Source organism: Rhinoraja longicauda, chromosome 43 (assembly GCF_053455715.1).
Source record: "Rhinoraja longicauda isolate Sanriku21f chromosome 43, sRhiLon1.1, whole genome shotgun sequence".
In the NCBI taxonomy this organism is placed as follows: domain Eukaryota; kingdom Metazoa; phylum Chordata; class Chondrichthyes; order Rajiformes; family Arhynchobatidae; genus Rhinoraja; species Rhinoraja longicauda.
Genome location: NC_135995.1, coordinates 94,061 through 117,142, shown reverse-complemented (window position 1 = coordinate 117,142; position 23,082 = coordinate 94,061). Strand labels below are relative to the sequence as shown.

The 23,082-nt window shown below is 43.2% G+C and overlaps 1 protein-coding gene across 1 annotated transcript; it reads right to left on the bottom strand.

Moving 5' to 3' along the window:
* Positions 1-581: 581 nt before the first annotated feature.
* Positions 582-22,776, bottom strand: LOC144612121 (uncharacterized). The gene is made up of 9 exons (XM_078431678.1): positions 22,723-22,776; positions 20,634-20,773; positions 19,615-19,645; positions 15,965-16,064; positions 15,630-15,749; positions 10,608-10,879; positions 9,773-9,840; positions 4,230-4,420; positions 582-1,510 (listed from the first exon to the last, which is right to left on the bottom strand). Exons 1-9 carry the CDS (start codon positions 22,774-22,776, stop codon positions 582-584), a joined length of 1,905 nt encoding a protein of 634 aa, XP_078287804.1.
* Between the last annotated feature and the right edge of the window lie 306 nt (positions 22,777-23,082).

Sequence of the window (23,082 nt, the reverse complement as noted above, 5' to 3'; positions counted from 1 at the left end):
ATGCAGCGCTGCAAGAAATCACCGTTTCAAGAAATCTCACAGGAATAAAGTGAAACCTGCAGGGACCAGCAGTTTGATCAAAGCAACCAGAGCAATGAGCCCACGGCACAGAACGGTTCTCCTAACGTGCTGCAACAATAAAAGTGACTGATGTATCAATCGCCATGTTGATGAACTCAGTGCGAGAACCAGACTGCATCACAACAGCACAGTCAGAATATCCCAGTGGGGGCAGTCTATCCCAGTCGGAAGATGCAGTCTGGAGAGGGTCGGACATGCGGCAATGATACCCGTCCCTGGTCCCCAATTCACACAGGGAGTGGGAACCACGGACCCATCCCTTATACCCCAGACTTCTCCACACAAAGTATCACCATAAAGAGGGAAATACAGCAAGTGCCAATATTGATACTGACTGGAAACATAAATAATTACTCAACGTGATTCAAAAGGAAATAATTGAAATAATAAAATAAAATAATATAAAGGAAATGATAACACTGACAATTGGTGAACTTTTACTGTTCTACACAGGCTCTCAGGTGAACAGTGAAAGCTGCTGTGTCCTTAAAAACATTCCCTCACACGGGGCACGTTTCACGGCAGGTGTGAGCTTTCTGCTGAGAGAGATAAAAAAAGCTCTTCCCACAGACAGAACATGTGGACGGCCTCTCTCCGGTGTGGGTCCGCTGGTGTCGGTGGAGGTGCCCTGTCCGTGCAAAGCCCTTCCCACAGACAGAACATGTGTATGGCCTCTCTCCGGTGTGGGTCCGCTGGTGTTTCCGGAGGTCCCCTGAGTATGCAAAGCCCTTCCCACAGACAGAACATGTGTATGGCCTCTCTCCGGTGTGGGTCCGCTGGTGTAGATGGAGAGTCCCTGCCCGTGCAAAGCCCTTCCCACAGACAGAACATGTGTACGGCCTCTCTCCGGTGTGGGTCCGCTGGTGTTTCCGGAGGTTCTCTGCCATTGCAAAGCCCTTCCCACAGACAGAACACGTGTACGGCCTCTCTCCGGTGTGGGTCCGCTGGTGTCGGTGGAGGTGCCCTGCCCGTGCAAAGCCCTTCCCACAGACAGAACATGTGTACGGCCTCTCTCCGGTGTGGGTCCGCTGGTGTAGGTGGAAGTACCCTGAGTATGCAAAGCCCTTCCCACAGACAGAACATGTGTAGGGCCTCTCTCCGGTGTGGGTCCGCTGGTGTCGGTGGAGGCTCCCTGCCCGCGTGAAACACTTCCCACATTCTGCACAATCATGCCGTCTCTCCGTTATTCGTCTTGGAATATCACCTGACTTCCCTATTGCCCTCCTTCCGTCAGATGGTGTGAACAGACTCTGCTCACGTTTACTTTGTGGATCTGTGTCCACTCTGGGGGAAGAAGGTTGACCAGCTGGCGTTGGGCTGGAGGCTTCAGGATGCCTTCTTAAGTGCCTTGTAAGGTACTCCGCCGTGGTAAATGCTATAGTGCAGTGAGGGCAGGGATGACAGTCTCCTTGGGTCACGCCGTCTACCGCTGGAGAAGGAAACAGAAATGATCACTTTCAGCAAAGAAACCACGCTCTGATTTGGAAGACAGATTAGTAAATGCTTCAGTGTTAATGGAGCTGCTCGGAGATGTTAATTGAAATAATTTACAGGCGTGACTAGTGAAAGATTGTGGGGAGGAGGGATTTATCAATCACCAGATGATTCTGATAAAGACTCGAGGGGGATGGATTCTGTCTTTGATATCCCCCAAGGAACAAGGTACACGTCAGTAAGTTTTTAAGAATTCTTCTAACCCAGTGTGATAACTGGTTTGTTAAAATGGGCAAGTGAAAAGCAAAGTGCAGATGTCAAATAACATCATGAGCTGGGAGTTGCTGAGGATGACAGCAGGGCAAAGGGGCTGACTGCATCTTTGTAAATGCTCAGTGATTCAGCGTGAGTTGCTCCAAGGATGTTTTGAATAAAATCAGTGCATCCACAACGTTTTTGTGCTTCTGACACCTGCGACATCATTCAGCACAATTCTCTGCACTTCACTATTCTGCAAATTTCTCATCCTTACTACAACTGCTGCTTTGTTTTTGATCATAGTTTCTGACGTGCCACTTTAAACACCCGTAATTATTTTATAGTAAATTAGTTAAAGTTTGATTGTGTTGAACAATCCCTGTTCCAGGGGTACACTGGCCCTATCCCTGACCTCTATCTCCGTCACATTGACAAGTGCATCGGTACTACCTCCAGCACCCATCCAGAACTCATGGACTTCATTAACTTCACCACCAATTTCCATCCTGCACTCAAATTCACTTGGACCATCTTTGACACCACCCTCGCCTTTCTTGATCTCAGTCTCCATCACAGGCTGACATCTATTACAAACCCACTGACAGTCCACAACTACCTTGTCTACACTTCTTCCCACCCTGCTTCCTGCAAAGACTCCATCCCCTACTCCTAATTCCTCCGTCTACGCCACATCAAGATGAGGGGTTCCCTACCAGGACATCTGACATGTCCTCATTCTTTAGGGAATGGAGGTTCCCCTCTCCCATCAGAGATGAGGCCTCACTCCTGTTTCCTCGGTACCCTACAGCTCTGCCTTCCTCCCCCTCTCCCTATTCGTAACAGAGACAGAGTCCCGCTAGTCCTTACCTTTCACCCCCATCAGCCCTCACATACAACACATAATCCTCCGACATTTTCGCCACCTCCAACGGTATCCCACCACTAGTCACGTCTTCCCATCGCCACCCCTTTCCGCCTTCCACAGAAACCATTCCCTCCGCAACTCCCTGGTTAATTGGGCCCTTCCCACCCAAACCACCCCCTCCCCAGGTACCTTCCCTTGCAGGAGATGCAACATCTGCCCCAATACCTCCTCCTTCAAATCTGTCCAGGCACCCCAACAGTCCTTTCAGGTTGGGCAGAGATTCACTTGCACCTCCTCCAACCTCATCTACTGTGTTCAAGATGTGGACTCTTACACATCGGCAAGACCAAACATCGTTTTGCTGAACACCTTCACGCAGTCCGCCTGAACCTACCTGATCTCCTGGTTGCTAAACACTTCAATTCTCCTACCCATTCCCACACTGACCTTTCTGTCCTAGGTCTCCGCCATTGTCAGAGTGAGGTTAAACGCAAATTGGAGGAACAGCATCTCATATTTTGCTTGGGCAGCTTGCAGCCCAGTGGTATGAATATTGATTTCTCTAACTTCAAGTAACCTCGGTATTCCCTTTCTCTCTCTCCCTCCCCCACCCCAGTCGCACCAGCTTCTTATTTTCACATAAACAAACAGATAACAAAGGCCTGTTTCCCTTATTCACAAAATTCTGAAGTAACTCAGCAGGTCAGGCAGCATCTCAGGAGAGAAGGAATGGGTGATGTTTTGGGTCGAGACCCTTCTTCAGACTGATGTCAGGGGGGCTGGATATAAGTGGAGACAGGAAGATAGAGGAAGAACTGGGAAGGGGAAGACAGCGACAAAGGAATTATCTAAAGTTCAGGTCAATGTTCATTCCACTGGGCTGCAAGCTGCCCAAGCCAAATATGAGTGCCCGGGGATGGGGTGGTTTGGGTAGGAAGGGACGAATGGACCAGGGAGTTACGGAGGGAACGGTCTCTGTGGAACGCAGAAAGGGGAGGGGATGGGAAGATGTGGCCAGTAGTGGGGTCCCGTTGGAGGTGACGGAAATGTTGGAGGATGATTTGTTGGATACTCTGGCTGATGGGGTGGGACATCTGATGTCCTAGTGTGAAACACCTCATCCCGGGCGCAGATGCAGCGTAGATGGAGGAATTGGGAGTAGGGGATAGACTTTTTGCAGGAGACAGGGTGGGATGAAGTGTAGTCCAGATAGCTGTGTGAGTCAGTGGGTTTATAGTAGATGTCAGTCACTAGTCTGTCTCCTGTGATGGAGATGGTGAGGTCCAGAAATGGTAGGGAGATGTCGGAGATAGTCCAGAAATGGTAGGTTTCCTTTATTATTTTTACTTTTTTGCATATCTTTCATTCATTGTTCTTTATCTCTCCACATCGTTGTTTAATATCTCTCGTTTCCCTCTTCCCTAACTAGTCGGAAGGGTCTCGACCCAAAACATCACCCATCCCTTCACTAACGAGATGCTGCCTGTACCGCTGAGTAAATCCAGCATTTTGTGTCTATCTGCAGCATCTGCAGTTCCTTCCCACACAATTAAAGTTGCCTGCAGTTCCCCGATTTGTGCAGAATCCTCACATTTTGGGTCTTGGTTTGACATCCACATTGTGGTCCATGTGATTCCCAGCTCCTTGGCATAGTCATCACCGTACCAGACCAGCAACTCGCAGTGAGGAGGAACCGGCTTGCAGGTCCTGTAGTAAATGTTGCCCCGGTGCTGGAAGGCAACAAGGTTCTGTTCCTCCTCCTTTCTGGCACAGTTCACAAATCTGCAACACAACAAGCACAGATAGAAGGTACAACAGTCACTTAAAATTATAAGTGAACACAGAACGTAAAATATATCAGCAAAGTCTGTTGAATGGGTGATGTCCCCAGCCATGGTCCAAATTCAACCTGAAATATTGTACACCCTTTGTCAGCACACTGCTGAAGGAAACTTGAACTTTGTTTCCCTTCCCACAGATGCCGTCTGACCTACGCAGTGTTTCCAGTCTTTTCTGTTTTTATGTCTACCTGGTATTACTGTTGTTGGTATTGTATTGATTACTTTCTATTTATCTGCATGTTATTGCGTTAACAGACTTGTTAAGCTGCAGGAAGTTAGAATTTCATTGTGGAACGATTAAACACTGTTGACCCTGGCTGTGTTATTTACAGGGAGGCAAAGACAGAGCAGCTGTGATGCAGCGTGGCGTGAATTGAGTTATTCTTCTCTTGGAATATTGGCTTCACGGAGATACCCCAGATTTTAACATCAAGACCTGATTTTAAACTGTGGCATCAGTGCCCCAGTCACAGATCAAGACATGACAGGCTGAATATTTGATGCAGTTTTGCAGCATCAGGTGACATTCACGAAAGGATAGGAGAGAATGGCCAAGTGTAATAGGAATCGATGTAAAAGGTGAGATGAGTAATGGATTAAAAGTGTTATATATGAATGTGCAAAGTATAAGAAGTAAAGAGGATGAGCTTGAGGCTCAGTTAGAGATTGGTAGATATGACATTGTGGGGATTACAGAGACTTGGCTGCGGTAGGATCGCGACTGGGAACTGAATATTCAGGGTTATACGTCCTATAGAAAGGACAGGCAGGTGGGCAGAGGAGGTGGGGTAGCTCTGTTGGGAAGGGATGAAATTGAGTCCTTTGTGAGAGATGACATAGGGTCTGACGATATAGAGTCACTGTGGATAGAGTTGAGGAATTGTAAAGGTAAGAAGTCACTAATGGGAGTTATGTACAGACCCCCAAACAATAGCGTAGATATAATAATAATAATAATAATGTATTTTATTTATATAGCGCTTTTCATATACTCAAAGACGCTTTACAGAGATTTAGAGAACATAGGGAAATGAATAAATAGATAAATAAGTAAATAAGTAAACGAACAGAGAAAGGAGACAGAAGGTGAGGTGACCTTCAGTGGTTGAAGGCAGTACTGAACAGGTGAGACTTCAGCGATGTTTTGAATGTGGTGAGTGTGGAGGAGTCTCTAACGGTTTGGTGTAGTCAGTTCCATAGGGTGGGAGCAGCGATGGAGAAAGCCCTGACTCTGCTATCCTTAAGAGCTCTATCTAGCTCTCTCTTGAATGCATTCAGAGCATTGGCCTCCACTGCCTTCTGAGCCAGAGAATTCCACAGATTTACAACTCTCTGACTGAAAATGTTTTTCCTCATCTCAGTTATAAATGGCCTACTCCTTATTCTTAAACTGTGGCCCCTTGTTCTGGACTCCCCCAACATTGGGAACATGTTTCCTGCCTCTAACGTGTCCAACCCCTTAATAATCTTATACGTTTCGATAAGACCTCCTCTCATCCTTCTAAATTCCAGTGTATACAAGCCTAGTCGATCCAGTCTTTCAACATACGACAGTCCCGCCATTCCGGGAACTAACCTAGCAATTAAATAGCAATAATATCCTTCCTCAAATTTGGAGACCACAACTGCACACAACACTCCAGGTGCGGTCTCACTAGGGCCCTGTACAACTGCAGAAGGACCTCTTTGCTCCTATACTCAACTCCTCTTGTTATGAAGGCCAACATTCCATTGGCTTTCTTCACTGCCTGCTGTACCTGCATGCTTCCTTTCAGTGACTGATGCACTAGGACACCCAGATCTCGTTGTACGTCCCCTTTTCCTAACTTGACACCATTCAGATAATACTCTGCCTTCCTATTCTTACCACCAACGTGGATAACCTCACACTTATCCACATTAAACTACATCTGCCATGCATCCACCCACTCACACAACCTGTCGAAGTCACCCTGCAACCTCATGGCACCTTCCTCACAGTTCACAGGGAGACAGGGAAAATCAGGTTGGTTCTGGACCCCAAGAAAGGGAGTTTGCAGTGTGCCTTCGAGATGGATTCTTAGAGCAGTTTGTACTCCAGCCTACCAGAGAGATGGCAATTCTGGATTCAGCGTTGTCCAACAAACCAGATTTAATAAGGGAACTCGAGGAAAAGGAACCGCTTGGAGGTAGTGACAATAATATGAATAGTTTTAATCTGCAATTTGAGAGGGAGAAGGTTAAATCAGAAATGTCAGTGTTGCAGTTGAACAAAGGGGACTATGAAGGCATGATAGAGGAGCTGGCCAAGGTCGAATGGAAAAGGATCCTAGCAGGAATGTCGGTGGAACAGCAATGGCAGGAATTTCTGGGCATAATCCAGAAGATGCAGGATCATTTTTTTCCAAAGAGGAAGAAAGATTCTAAGGGGAGTAAGCCAAAGGTTTGGGGAACTTTTAAAGGATAACAGAAGGTAACAAAAAGGGCAATACAGGCTGAAAAGATTAAGTACGAGGGGAAGCTGGCCAGGAATATAAAGAAGGACAGTAAAAGCTTCTTTCAGTATGTTAAGAGAAAGAGATTAGTTGGGACAAATGTGGGTACGTTGAAGGCAGAAACGGGTGAAATTATTGTGGGTAACAAGGAAATGGTGGAAGAGTTGAACAGGTACTTCGGAACTGTCTTCACTAAGGAAGACGTAAACAATCTCCCACATGTACAGATTATTATCTGAATGGTGTCAAGTTAGGAGGAGGGGGAGTTCAACGAGATCTGGGTGTCCTAGTGCATCAGTCAATGAAAGGAAGCATGCAGGTACAGCAGGCAGTGAAGAAAGCCAATGGAATGTTGGCCTTCGTAACAAGAGGAGTTGAGTATAGGAGCAAAGAGGTCCTTCTACAGTTGTACCGGGCCCTGGTGAGACCGCACCTGGAGTACTGTGTGCAGTTTTGGTCTCCAAATTTGAGGAAGGATATTCTTGCTATGGAGGGCGTGCAGCGTAGGTTCACTAGGTTAATTCCCGGAATGGCGGGACTGTCGTATGTTGAAAGGCTGGAGCGATTGGGCTTGTATACACTGGAATTTAGAAGGATGAGGGGGGATCTTATTGAAACATATAAGATAATTAGGGGATTGGACACATTAGAGGCAGGAAACATGTTCCCAATGTTGGGGGAGTCCAGAACAAGGGGCCACAGTTTAAGAATAAGGGGTAGGCCATTTAGAACGGAGATGAGGAAGAACTTTTTCAGTCAGAGAGTGGTGAAGGTGTGGAATTCTCTGCCTCAGAAGGCAGTGGAGGCCAGTTCGTTGGATGCTTTCAAGAGAGAGCTGGATAGAGCTCTTAAGGATAGCGGAGTGAGGGGGTATGGGGAGAAGGCAGGAACGGGGTACTGATTGAGAGTGATCAGCCATGATCGCATTGAATGGCGGTGCTGGCTCGAAGGGCTGAATGGCCTACTCCTGCACCTATTGTCTATTGTCTATTGTCTACTAGAGGACAGAGGATCTAGGGAGACAGAGGAACTGAAAGAAATTTGCATTAGGCGAGAAATAGTATTGCGTAGATTGATGGGACTGAAGGTTGATAAATCCCCAGGGCATGATGGTCTGCATCCCAGGGTATTCAAGGAAGCGGCTCGAGAAATCGTGGACGTATTGGTGATCATTTTCCAATGTTCAATAGATTCACGATCAGTTCCTGTGGATTGGAGGGTCGCTAATGTTATCCCACTTTTCAAGGAAGGAGCGGGAGAGAAAACGGGGAATTGTAGACCAGTTAGCCTGACATCGGTGGTGGGGAAAATGCTTGAGTCAATTATTAAAGAGGCAATAATGGCACATTTGACAATAATGGCAGTAAAAGGATAAGTCCAAGTCAGCATGGATTTATGAAGGGGAAATCTTGCTTGACTAATCTTCTGGAATTCTTTGATGTGACAAGTAAAATGGATGAAGGAGAGCCAGTGGATGTAGTGTACGTAGACTTTCAGAAAGCTTTTGATAAGGTCCCACACGGGAGGTTGGTGAGCAAAATTAGAGCACACAGTATTGGGGGTAGGGTACTGACATGGATAGAGAATTGGAAGGCAGACAGGAAGCAAAGAGTAGGAATAAACGGGTCCTTTTCGGAATGGCAGGCAGTTGCGAGTGGAGTGCCGCAAGGCTCAGTGTTGGGGCCGCAACTATTCGCCATATATATTAATGGTTTGGATGATGGAATTACAAGTAACACTAGCAAGTTTACAGATGACACAAAGCATGAGGTTATCCACTTTGGTGGCAAAAACAAGGCGGCAGATTATTATCTCAATGGTGTCAGATTAGGTAAAGGGGAAGTGCAGCGAGACCTGGGTGTCTTTGTTCACCAGGCACTGAAAGTAAGTGTGCAGGTCCAGCAAGCAGTGAAGAAAGCCAATGGCATGTTGGTCTTCATAACGAGAAGATTTAAGTATAGGAGCAAAGAGGTCCTTCTGCAGTTGTATAGGGCCCTGGTAAAACCACATCTGGAGTATTATGTGCAGTTTTGGTCTCCTAATTTGAGGAAGGACGTCCTTTCTATTGAGGCAGCGCAGCGTAGATTCACCAGGTTAATCCCTGGGATGGCGGGACTGTCATATGAGGAAAGATTGGAAAGATTGGACCTGTATTCACTGGAGTTTAGAAAGATGAGAGGGGATCTTATAGAGACGTATAAAATTATAAAAGGACTGTACAAGTTAGATACAGGAATAATGTTCCCAATGTTGGGGATGTCCAGAACCAGGGACTACAATCTAAGAATAAAGGAGAGGCCATTTAAAACTGAGGTGAGAAGAAGCATTTCACCCTGAGAGTTGTGAATTTGTGGAATTCTCCGACACAGAAGGCAGAGGAGGCCAATTCACTGGATGGATTTAAAAGAGTCAGATAGAGCTCTTGGGGCTAGTGGAATCAAGGGATATGGGGAGAAGGCAGGCACAGGTTACTGATTGTGGATGATCAGCCATGATCACAGTGCATGGCGGTGCCGGCTCAAAGGGCCAAATGGCCTCCTCCTGCACCTATTTTCTATGTTTCTTTCTCCTCACTTGCCCACCTTTGTCCCACCCCACCTCTCTTTTCCAGCTTTATTCCCTTGTACTCCATCAGTCTGAAAAAAGTCCCACCCGAAACGTTGTCTGTCGATTCCCTGCACAGATGCTGCCTGACCCACTGAGTTCCTCTCACACTTTGCTTTTACTCCAAGAATCCAGCATCTGCAGTCTCTTGTGTCTCCTTTCTTAAATAACCCAGTTATTGCTTATTATTATGATCAGCGTTAGTCTTTCCTTACCTAATCCAGTTCGATTTAGATTCATCCTGTGCATCAATGTATTCAGTGTCATTGTTTGCCTTACTGATCTATAAAAAAGATATTTGGTTAATAAAAACCACATTGATAAAGAAAACAAACGTGAAGCTTACAGTTCCCAGTTCCCTTCAACTAACTACCACTTCATCTATTTTACTTGATTACACTTTTATATCAGAGCACTCGAAAATTCCTGCGAATTAAATCACATGGCAAAGAAACCCCAAGAATATAATAAACATTTTGCACAATTTCAAGGAGCTTTGTCGGATTGTAATAGTTTCTTTAATTTTGGTAATGTCACTGTGCTAATGATTTCTGATTAGTCAGAAACATTCAATGTATTCTCAAACAAGGAGGTCGGACATCAGGGTGAAAGAGGGGCAGCAGAGCAGGAAGGAGATGGGGCACTGAGTCAGCTCAGAGATTGGGTGAGGGAGACCAGTCTGAGCAGTGAAGTGGGAATCACTGGAACAGAAGAGAAAGACAAAGAGTACAGACCCTTCAGTCTCTAATCACATTGACAACCAAATTAAAATGGAAACATGTAATTAAGAATCTAAGTTACAGAAATTATTTTCAGTTAGCTTCAAACTGTTTCTTTATTGGTAAGAAACTTGATGACTTTGATTAGAATATAAAATAATTCAGCTACAAAAAAATTGTAATAAAAACAGAGAATTCAGGATACCCAGCAAGGCAGGCAGCATTCGTGGAGGATAAAACACAGCTCACATTTCAGGATGATGATCTTTCTTCAACAAATGTTATCAAACCTGCTGAGCATTTTCCATGATGAACTATTGGAACCACTTACCGCCCATGAATAACCACTGATAGCAGCTTCTTCTTCATTTGAAACTTCTCCTTCATAGGGTCCAAAATGAATGCCCCTAGGAATAACCTTCCCTTCATTCCAGACGCCAAGACCGGCTTTATGAATTTTGGACGTGGCAATGCTGAGGCCCTCTGGTAGAGTTAAATGAGCTCTATCGGGGCGATTGCAATCAATGACAGTGTCCTTCATGAAGATTGGTGGGCCATGCACAGGGCATTCTTCAATAAAAAATGTCTCACAGGCTTCACAAACTATAACGGAAAATATAACATTAAGAACTGATCAGGGTGTTGGTGTTATTGAAAATGGCTGCACTTGGTACTGAAAATGCTTGTTGATCCACAAAAGATGCTATCTTATTAAAAGTATTTCAGAATATAATACGACCATGATGTAGATGTTGTGCAGAAGATCTTGGAAAAATTACTCTTTCCAAAATTACTCTTCTGAGGAAGCATTGAAAATGTGAAAGATTAATAGTGGCCGATTTGTGAAGAATCCCTTCGTGATGTTTGTCCCTCATGAATATCTTCTGGGTAAGATGCCGCTATTTAATTAAAAATGGCTGCCGTGTTGAACTATATGGATATTTATAAACATCAAGAGAAAAATCATGACCATGGAATATAATTTTGCATTTAGTAATAACAAGCATGATGTAATGCAGAGTATGTTTAACGGTAACAGTGCTGTAGTGCATGGAGTCAACTCCAAGAAAAGTGTTTTGAAAGATAAAAGTAACAGTCTATTATGTAAACTTATGAAGCATTTGTAACAAGGCAGATGAATTAAGACCATTGACATAGGTGCAGGAGTAAGCCATTCGGCCCTTCGAGCCAGCACCACCATTCGATGTGATCATGGCTAATCATCCACAATCAGTTCCCTGTTCCTGCCTTCTCCCCATATCCCTCGATTCCGCTAGCCCCAAGAGCTCTATCTAACTCTCTTTTGAATGCAGCCAGTGAATTGGCCTCCACTGCCTTCTGAGGCAGAGAATTACACAAATTCACAACTCTCTGGGTGAAAATGTTTTTCCTCATCTCGGTTCTAAATGGCCTACCCCTTATTCTTAAACTGTGGTCCCTGGTTTTGGACTCCCCCAACATCATAGAAACATCGAAAATAGGTGCAGGAAGAGGCCATTTGACCCTTCACAGTGCTCATGGCTGATCATCCACAATCAGTAACCTGTACCCATACCTCTGGATTCCACTAGCTCCAAGAGCTCTACTGAACTCTTAAATTCATTCAGTGAATTGGCCTCCATTGCCTGCTGTGGCAGAGAATTCTACAAATTCACAATTCTGGGTGAAAAAGTTCCTTCTCACCTCAGTTTTAAATGGCCTCCCCTTTATTCTTAGAATGTGTCCCCTGGTTCTGGACTCCCCCAACATTGGGAATATTTTTCCTGCATCTGCCTTGTCCAGTCCCTTTATAATTTTATGTCTCTATAAGATCCCCTCTCATCATTCTAAACTCCAGTGAATATAACCATGGTCTTTCCAATCTTTCCTCATATGACAGTCCCTCCATCCCAGGGATTAACCTCGTGAATCTACACTGCACTGCCTAAATAGCAAGGTCGTCCTACCTAACATTAGGAGACAAAAACAGCACACAATACTCCAAATGTGGTCTCACCAGGGCCTTATACAACTGCATAAAGACCTCTTTACTCTTATACTCAAATCCTGTTGTTATGAAGGCCAACATGCCATAAGCTTTCTTCACAGCCTGCTGTACCTGCACGCTTACTTTCAGTGACTGGTGTACAAGGATACAAAGGTCTCGTTGCACTTCCCCTTTACCTAATCTGACACCATTGATATAATAATCTGCTTCCTTATTTTTGCCGCCAAAGTGGATAACCTCAGTTATCTACATTATACTGCATCTGCCATGCAGCTGCCCACTCACTCAACCTGTCCAATTCACCTAGCAACCTCCTAACATTATCCTCACAGTTCCCACTGCCACCCAGCTTTGTGTCATCCGCAAACGTGCTAGTGTTACTTCTACTACCATCATCCAAATCACATATCGTAAATAGTTGCAGCCCCAGCACTGAGCCTTGCGGCACTCCACTCTCCACTGCCTGCCATTCTGAAAAGGACCCGTTTATTCCTACTCTTTGCTTCCTGTCTGCCAACTAATTCTCTATCCATGTCCATACCCTACCCCCAATGCCATGTGATTTAATTTTGCTCACCAACCTCCCGTGTGGTACCTAATCAAACAACGGCTTTCTGAAAGTCTAGAAACACTACATCCACTTGCTCTCCTTCATCCATTTTACTTGTCACGTCCTGAAAAAAATCCAGATGATTAGTCAAGCAGGATTTCCCCTTCATAAATCCATGCTGACTTGGACCAATCCTTTTACCATTATCCAGATGTGCCGTTATTACCTATTTAATAATTGACTCCAGCATCTTCCCCAACACCAGGATAACTGGTCTATAATTCCCCGTTTCCTCTCTCGCTCCTTTCTTGAAAAGTGGGATAACATTAGCTACCCTCCAATCCACAGGAACTGATCCTGAATATATTGAACATTGGAAAATAATCACTAATGCGTCCACAATTTCTAGAGCCACCTCCTTGAGTACCCTGGGATGCAGACCATCAGGCCCTGGGGATTTATCAGCCTTCAGTCCCATCAGTTTACCCAATCCTATTTCTCGCCTAATGCAAATTTCTTTTAGTTCCTCTGACTCCCTTGATACTCTGTCCACTTGTGCATCTGGAAGATTGTTAGTGCCTTCATTAGTGAAGACAGGTCCAAAGTACCTGTTCAAATCTTCCGCCATTTCCTTGTTACCCATAATCATTTCACCCGTTTCTGTCTTCAAGGGACCCACATTTGTCTTTAATAATCTTTTTCTCTTAACATACCTAAAGAAGCTTTTACTATCCTTCTTTATATTCTTGGCCAGCTTCGCTTCCTACCTCATCTTTTCAGCCCCTATAGCCCTTTTTGCCATCTTCTGTTGTCCTTTGAAAGTTGCCCACTCCTCTGGCTTCCCGCTACTCTTTGCTATCTTATACATCTTTTCTTTTCGTTTTATTCCATCTCTAACTTCCCTTGTCAGTTATGGTTGCCTCCTACTCCCCTTAGCATCTATCTTCGCCTTTGGAATGAAATGATCCTGCATCCTCTGGATTATGCCCAGAAATTCCTGCCATTGCTGTTCCACCGTCATTCCTGCTAGGATCCCTTTCTATTTCACCTTGGCCAGCTCTTCTCTCATGCCTTCATAGTCTGCTTTGTTCAACTGCAACACTGACACTTCTGATTTAACCTTCTCCCGCTCAAATTGCATATTAAAACTAATTATATTACAGTCACTACGTCCAAGCGGTTCCTTTACCTTGAGTTCCCTTATTAAATCTGGTTCAATGGACAACACGAAATCCAGAATTGCCTTCTTCCTGGTAGGCTCCAATACAAGCTGTTCAAAAAATCCATCTTGGAGGCAATCTACAAACTCCCTTTCTTGGGGTCCTGTATCATACTGATTTTCCCAGTCTGCCTGCATATTGAAATATCTTTAACCACCCTAGCATTACCTTTGTTACATGCCAATATTAACTCCTGATGCAACTTGCACCCTATATCCAGGCTACTGTACCTTTATTACATGCCAATTTTAACTCCTGATGCAACTTGCACGCTATAACTATGCAAAAAGAAAAGAGATTGAATAAAGTATACAATGTAGAAAAGTAATTGCATGGTTTGTATCTAAACTGAACTTTACCAAATGCAAGACAAAATTGAGTTGGCCGGACTAATATAATTTTACATGAGTGCAACTGTGATGAACAGATTTGGCTCAGGGAATTATGTGGTGGAATAAGAGAGGTTAATCAAAAATGTCAAAGAAAGAGAGCATTTCACAAAAGGGAAATCAAATATTTGTGTTGTCAAATTCAATCTTCATATAGAAAGGGAAAAAATGCTGAATTCGTGGGAAAATGAATTTGAAACTGAAATGAGTCTGGAAATATTCTATCCAAGACAAATGCTGGTAATCCCAGCAAGTCAGAGAATTATGGAAATAAAAACAGTGTTAGCATCTCACATTGAAGTTCCAACAAAGGGTCTTCCTCCTCAAACATTAGTCGTGTTTCTCTTTCCACAGATGATGCTGGATATCTTGTGCAACATGACAGAATTAACTGGTAGCTTTGCAATAAAGAATCCTTTGGGACTCCTTGTTTAAATAACAGGAACATACATTGATCTTATGAGTGATGAAGTGAAAACGGAACATAGAGAATTATATTAAGCCATTTACTGATATATTAAGGTCAGATTGCTTAGATTAGGAAATTAGATGGAAAGTTATGACAGTTGGAAAATTGTAAGTATTTAAAGGCAAGGATTAGTCAAAGATAATATCTTAGAACGGCACCTGCAATGTTTCCACGATTATTGCTGACAAGAAGGTAGATGGCAAAATAACTCACAAAATGACATAGATACCCACAAAATGACATAGCAGGAACAGTTAAAAGACAAGAAGATAAAGAAAGATTAACAATTCATTGTTCTTCCCACAATGTATCACAACAGTTTGATTAATATTTTTGGTAACGTCAGTTGGTCATACTGCACATAGCCCTATATTAATAATACACAAAGCAATACTCTTACATTCACATCCTTTATGATGCCCCCAGTTACCAGGAAAGTGCCTAAATTGGACATGAACCACACTTTCTTTAAACAGTCACTCTCATTTTACCAGGGAATGAATGTCAGATTCCAATGTCTGACAAAATTCCAGAAGTTAACATCAAATGTTACGGAAAGTACCAGTGATTAATGTTAAAATAAAAATTAGTTCATGAGTGAACACAATTTTGTGCTCTTGAACCAAAGCCCGCATTGTTCCACCATTGCACTGGCTACCAATGCACTGTGTCATCACTTCAATGCTCCTAATGAAATATGGTTGCTTTGAAGAAATAAATTGGTTCCTTTGGACATACACAGGTAATCGTCATCACGGAGCTCCTGTTCTTCTGTATAAATGATCCTCTCTTTATTTCGTAAATTATAAATTCTTTTGTCTGTCTGTTTGGTCGTTCCCTCGCTTGTAGATCCCAAAACTGAAAAAAGAAAGCCAAAAATAACCTAATTACATTGTTTCAAGTCAGGTAAGTGGTTGAACTGTAAAATATGGAAGTTAGTCACATAATATGCAACATGTTCTATGAATTGAATTGACATGGTGGTAGTCAGATGGTCATTATATCATCTCCATCATTTACTGGAATGCACAGGAGTTACTCATTTTGAGTTTTACTTTTACAAACAGAATTACCTGTTGCTCTTTTGATTCTTTTCACCAACACTGTGCCTTCCTTCGTTTCCTCATTGGCTCCTCCCAAATCTCTTTTGCCCTCCCCTGTATATGACATGACCTGTAATGAGACATTTTGGTGCAAACTGTGATTCATAAGGAACGTCACCCATTCCTTCTCTCCCGAGATGCTGCCTGACCTGCTGAGTTACTCCAGCATTTTGTGAATAAATCGATTGGCTCTACTTCTTCTCGATTATTTCTTCCATCGCATTATTAACTGAGATACTCAACTAAGCTACTAATAAAAGCAGTAACTGCCTTGTGTGCAATATTTCAGTGAACTCTCGTCTTTCGTACTCTACTCTAAAAGGAAGTATGATATTGTCAGCAAATATGGGAAAATGTGGGAACAATTGTTCCTCTTTCAACAATAAAAACTTATTTGCGAATGTTAGCACCTGACTCCAACAGCAGTGACGAAGATTTATCTAAAAAGCAGTCATTTCTATCTTGTAGAAAATAAAATGCCAATGTAGAGCCACTCTGTTAATTCTCACTTGTCCTTTATCCTGGGAATAATTTCTGTTCTTACCTTTACGACGGGCTTTCTTTTCGTATTCTTGCCATTTTCATTCTTAAAGATTCTGACTCCTTCGGAAAAAAAGTGCCACATCAGTGCTGCTTTGGAAAAGAACAGACTGTATCTCAATAGTTTGGCAATTCTGGATATATCTAATGTTTTTGAGTTAAAAATGGAAGCAACATATCACAAAAGTAAAAATTAGGAAAAGTAAATTTACACTTCATAAATAACACATTGGGAAAAACATTTCCATTTTAAAGAGTATCCTACCACTCCAAAGATAAGAATAAAATCACCCTTGCACCAGATTCCATAGGCTAATGGCCTAATTGATTAGAATCAATTATTGTTGAAAAACTGCATTTAATATTTCAAACAGATTTAAATTACGTTTTGCATTTTTTGTCAGAAGTTTAGGTGTCCAATCCTCATCTGATTCGCTAGATTCGTAGACTTGGGTTTGATGCCTTCTCCTCCGATTTGTCATGAATTCTGGCTTTGGTACATCCAATCCTGTGAAAAATAAAAATGCTCATCATCTGTTATGGCCAACCTCAAGTATTTATCTTCACTGAACTTACCAGTGCAAATATCTGTGGAAATATCACTTTGCAATGTTATCATTATTTCCTCCAGAGTATTCATGCTATTATTCAATTGTCACGTCTATTTGACAAAGACAGCAAACAACCTTACAATTATTTTTCAGAGTTAAAGAAAAATCAACCAGTATGAAGAGTATGACGGATGAGAATGTTTATATTTCCAGGTCAGAAATCGCAATGACCACTCGTCCCTGTGGTAAGTGAAATCAATCAGAATTCTTCTTTCCATTCCTCCAGGTTTAAAGTAATGGCTTATTCTAGCTGCCTGTACTCACAGTGACACTATGTGCCATGGTTGAGTAAATGGATTGAATAATGAACAACTAGGGCAACCCACCTCTTCATTAATGGGAACATTGACCTTTGTCCAATTTCTGATTTCAGGACTGTGACAAGTTGCAACATCAAAAAGCATAACTGTGCCCCAATGTCTATGGGGTTGTGCTATCCATGGTCACCATCTTCTGAATGACATAAAGCTTTGGTATTGATTGTAAAGTTAGTTCAATTTGAAATCACTGATGGAATTTTTGAATGTTGGTAAGGAACCTCTCCTGGAGGAAATAGTCATTAAAAGCAAAACTGTACATATCCTGCTGCCAATAATCTGGGACTAATCACAAGTCTGCTGCGTGTACTCATTTCATCAAAAGTCATGACAAATCTTACAGTTTGACACACGTAACCTGCCTGATATATTATTATTAACTCCTGCCTGATATATCAATGCCTTGCAAAATCAATACATTTGCAAGGCATTAATATATCAGGCAGGAGTTTCTCCCTTGGGACCTTTCAAATTTTCCAATGACCAGTGGGGTTAAGTTGCTGCCTTACAGCGAATGCAGCGCCAGAGACTCAGGTTCGATCCAGACTACAGGTGGTGTCTGTACGGAATTTGTACGTTCTCCCCGTGGGTTTTCCCCAAGATCTTCAGTTTCCTCCCACACTCCAAAGATGTACAGGTATGTAGGTTAACTGGCTTGGTAAATGTAAAAAGAAATTGTTCCTAGAAGTGTATAGGATAGTGTTAATGCGGGGATCGCTTGTCGGCGCAGACCCAGTGGGCCGAAAGGGCCTGTTTCCGCGCTGTATCTCAAAAACTCAAAAAAGTGTGTGTGCACATAAAAATGAGGGCAGGAACAGATACCGCAACATTTACTCTCAACATTATCTTTCAGACATTTGTTTATTTTTTGAAAGAATGAGGGCATCACAGGCAGAGCTGGCGTTTCTTGTTCTTTCCAAATTGCTCCTTGCGTGACATGGTGCAGAATGTGGAGGTTGTGGTGCTCCCAAGCACCCATTGCCCTCAACCTTTATGATGTAGAGGCTGCAGGTTTGGGACATGTTGTTATAGAAGTCTTACCACAAAGACTCCAGTGAATTATGGGGATAGTAAACAGTGCATTTCAGGTTGGAGAAACCAGTGTACTTTGGAATGAAGAGTGCCAGGCCTCTTGAGTGTTGTGGATGATCTCTTCCAGGGATGTTGAGATACATTTCAATGTCCACATTGATATCCCTGGTTTATTGGCAATCCCTTGGTGTAGAGGATCACTACTCCCATTCCAGCTCTGCCAGTTTTGAGAGAACTGATTCTGTAGGTCTTTGAGTCAGCTAAAGATTCTGCTGCTGATGTCTATATGAGTGAATGGCTTATGAGGTTGGGATCATGATATTTTTGAGACTCTTTGATTTCCTGAAGAGGTCAAAAGGCCTTCCAGGTTGTCCTCCTCCATCTTGAACAGCCACATATCAAGGATTCCCACAAATTAATTATGCTGTTACATTTTCACAAAGGGCAGCCATAAAGCATTTTCTGCATTCTGCAAGATCTGAAGCCTTGATGCCACTTTGTTCATCTGGGAGAAACCAATGCCTATGGTTTACATAATCCTGTCAATTAATTTGCAGAATTTTACAGAGAGCAGTTGGTTTATGTTAATTGTTGTCACGTGTTTGCAATATTGGGAAAAGCTTTAACTTGCATGCTATCCAATCAAATCACATAATACATCACAAGTAGAAAAGGGAGAGTGAAGGGAAAGATGGCAGACTGCAAAATATATTTCTCAGTATTGTCATGCAACAGTTCCAGAGAAAATCAACTAGGTTGGAGAATCGGGACTGTATCTAGCTTATCGAAGGACCATTCAGTAGTCTGTTAACTGTGGGGAACAGTGGCTGTTGTTTCAATGAGATTGGTCCACAAAGAATTGTTGGTAATCTTACGCCCAAGAATCATTTGAACTTTGGCACTATTGATGATGATTGGGGCATGTATTCTATCCTAAAGTCGAGAACTAGCTTTTCATCTTGTGACATTGAAGGGAATGTTGTTAATTTAACACTCAGTTACAAGGAACTCTTTCTCCTTCCTGTACTCTGTCTCCTCATTGTTCATGACCAGACAGCGGTGTCATCTGCAAACTTATAGATGCGTCATTAATGACACATTTGATTAAGCATCTACAAACTTGTGGAGCCTGTTGCAAGTAGTACCTGTCTCTGAGACATTAAGGAGAGCAGGAATTACTGTTGCACAGTGGACCAAACAGTTAGTCTCAGATTGGAGTCTGTATCTTCAATTACTCATTCCTTCACACAACAGAAATCACTGCCTGTGTTTTCCTCCAATGGTTTTTTCCAGACATATGGAAATATATTCCCATTTTCCAAGGCTCATTATGGAAATGTTTTGCAGGAGTGTGCTGTACTTGAGGGAGCAGTGACATGTTAAGAGAGGAACTTCAAGGATAAAACACAAAGTGTTGGAATAACTCAGTCACTGGCATGCACAAGTGATGACACAGATTTGTTTGATCCCGATCCCAATTTTTCCAAATTATGTCAAGTTTATTGTTGTATGCATGTACGATGTAGATACAATGAAAGGCTACTTTGCAGAAGCATAACAGGTTTAGAGATGGATATACATAAAACTAATTATGTAGAAATTCTGTAAGACTGCTGCGAGAAGACTGTGCAACTCTACAAGACATCAGTCAAATTACGTTGTTATGAAAAGTCTATGGTTGTGCAATAGGAATCACGGTTCCATTAGGATTGCACATATGGTTTCAAGAATATAGTTGTCAGAAAGTAGCAGATCCTGGTGGTGAGACTTCAGGCTTCAGTATCTCCTACCTGATTGTAGCAGCAAGATGAGAGAACAGCCCGGATGAATGGGAACCTTGATGACCGATGCCGCCTTCTTGAGGTGGGTTCTCATGTAGATGCTATTGATGGTGGGGAGGTGTGTGCCTGTGATGGACTGGGTCGAGTCCACCACACCATGCAGCCTCTTGCATTCCTCTGCATTGGATTGCCTTAGCAGGCCATGATGCAACCAGTCAGGATACTTTCTACAGTACATCTGCGCAAGTTTGTTAAGAGTTCGGCTAGAGGTTATTGTTGCAGCACCATTCAACCAATTTCCCTCTCTCTCACATCCAGTTGCAAAGGAAGGCACAGAGAACCAGGTACTGGGCCTTACTGGTAATTTGGAGGGGGTGATGGTGTTGAATGCCAAGCCGTAGTTGATGAATAGCTGTCTGACATGTATTCTCGATGGTCTACAGCAGAGTGCAGAGCCAGTGAGATAGCATTACTGTTGACCAGCTTTGAAAGTTCAAACTGAAGTGGATCCAAGTCATAAAACATAGAAAATAGATGCAGGAGGCCATTTGGCCCTTCGAGCCAGCACCGCCATTCATTGTGATCATGGCTGATCATCTACAATCAGTAACCTGTGCCTGCCTTCTCCCCATATCCCTTGATTCCACTATCCCCTAGAGCTCTGTCTAACATTTGTGAGGCAAGAGTGGATTTGCACCCTTGGCAACCTCTGTAGGCACTTTATTACCGTGAATCTAAGTGCTACCAGATGGAAGACAGTAAGGTAGATCACAGTGGCCTTCTTAAACATGGGAACGATAGACCCAATGTTGGATCAGGTGGGAACCTTGAGCACAGATGCAAGAGGTTGAGGATATTCATGAATTCTCAAAGTAGTTACTCGACACAGGTTTTTCGTACTCAGCCATGAACACTGTCTGGACTGGATGCTTGATGTGAACTCACTTTCTTGAAGGAAAATCTGCCAATGACTTCAGAGACCAAGATCACAAGGAAGAAGCCAACAGCAATTATGTTATCAAAGAACAGGAATGCTCAATATCTTCAGACATATTGTCAAAGTATACCTGAGGAGTGAAATGGTGAAAAGGAAGGATCTCACCAAGGACCTGGTCTCAGAAACCACAGATCTATTTAGTTTTCATGTGGGGAAACAAAAATAATGTCAGCATGCATCATTAGAAAAGGGCAAAAAGGGAAAAAAAAAATAGACAAAATTTTGTACAAACCAACAGCAAGCATGGCTTCATAATTCCGCTTCACATTCTTATAACGGAGCTTCTCCCAGTCACTTATTTCTTGAAATTCTTCCTTGGAAAAATAGCCAGCAATGTCTTTGAAATGGTCAGCATCCTGGAAAAACAAACATTGTATCTGAATCACTTTGGTGCATAATCTGTAATCATCAGATATTAATTCCAAAACAGATTTGAAAATATTTTTTTTTTTACTTATTACAGGACAATTCCTGTTTAAGTTTAATTTTACAACTTAAAATTAAAGGGTAACTTCTTCAAGATAGTGAGATATTTCTTCACTCAGAATATAGTGAGTTTTTTTCTACGGTTGAAAGAAATAGCTGTTAATTACATTCCAGCAAGATCAACACATTATTTATTCCAAGAAGTAATAAACCATATCACAGTAAGAGAGGAAACTGCATTTAGAGTGCAGGTCAGGCGTGATCTGCCTGAAAGGTCCAGACCCAAAATGTTGCCTGTCAAGATTCAAGATTGCAGCTTCCAGCCAACAGACATCAGTGTCTACATTTCTGGCAATGAAGACAGTGACAATCATGGACTTCCCCCACACTGAAGTCAGGAGCAGCACACAGTGGCTCCTGCAAAAACACTATTGTAAAAAAATAAATTGCCCTGTAAGGAGTTTGTACGTTCTCCCCGTGACCTGCGTGGGTTTTCTCCGAGATCTTCAGTTTCCTCCCACACTCCAAAGACGTACAGGTATGTAGGTTAATTGACTGGGTAAATGTAAAAATTGTCCCTAGTGTGTGTAGGATAGTGTTAGTGTGCGGGGATCGCTGGGCGGTGCGGACTTGGTGGGCCGAAAAGGCCTGTTTCCGCGCTGTATCTGAAATATGAAATAAATATGAAATAATAATCAGCAAGCCAGGCAGCATCTGTGGAGGTAGAAACGGAGTGAATGTTTCAGGTTAATATTCTTTCCTCACAGCTGGAGAAAGTTGCCAGATGGAGACAGACAACTAGAAGGATGAAGGAGATGGTCTGAATGGCCTCCCAGATCAATATTAATGTCAGTGATCCACTCCAGAGCCCAGGGAACTCATCCATTCCTCATTGACACCAATTCCTGGGGTTGGGATGGTCTGTGAAGGAGCAGCAGCATTTTCCCCGTTCCCAGGCCCCCGAGAGGACATTTATCCGGCATCTTCTGCCCACTCTCCATGTCAAAGCTCCCTGGAGTCTCACCTCTGAGCCCTGCATCCCAGACATGGTCTCGTCTCCTTCAGCAGCGTCTCCCATCCTGAGCTCAGCCACTCACTTCACACCCCACCTCGACTAAACCCCACCGGCGGCGGGAAAGCGAGGACAGCGGGCGACTCGCGACGGATTTTGGCGCCTTTTGCCGCCGAGGGCTCGAGCTGTCCACGTGACCCGCGCTCTGTTTGGAGTCGCTCACGTGACGCGCCGCCAACGGCCGGGGGGCGGGGGGGGGCTATAAATAGCGGGAGCGGGAGAGAGGCGGCGATTAGTGGAGAGGTTGAGTCGGGATCAAAGATACTGGAGGAACAAGATGAACCAGTCCGTTGAAATAGCCCGTACTGTAGT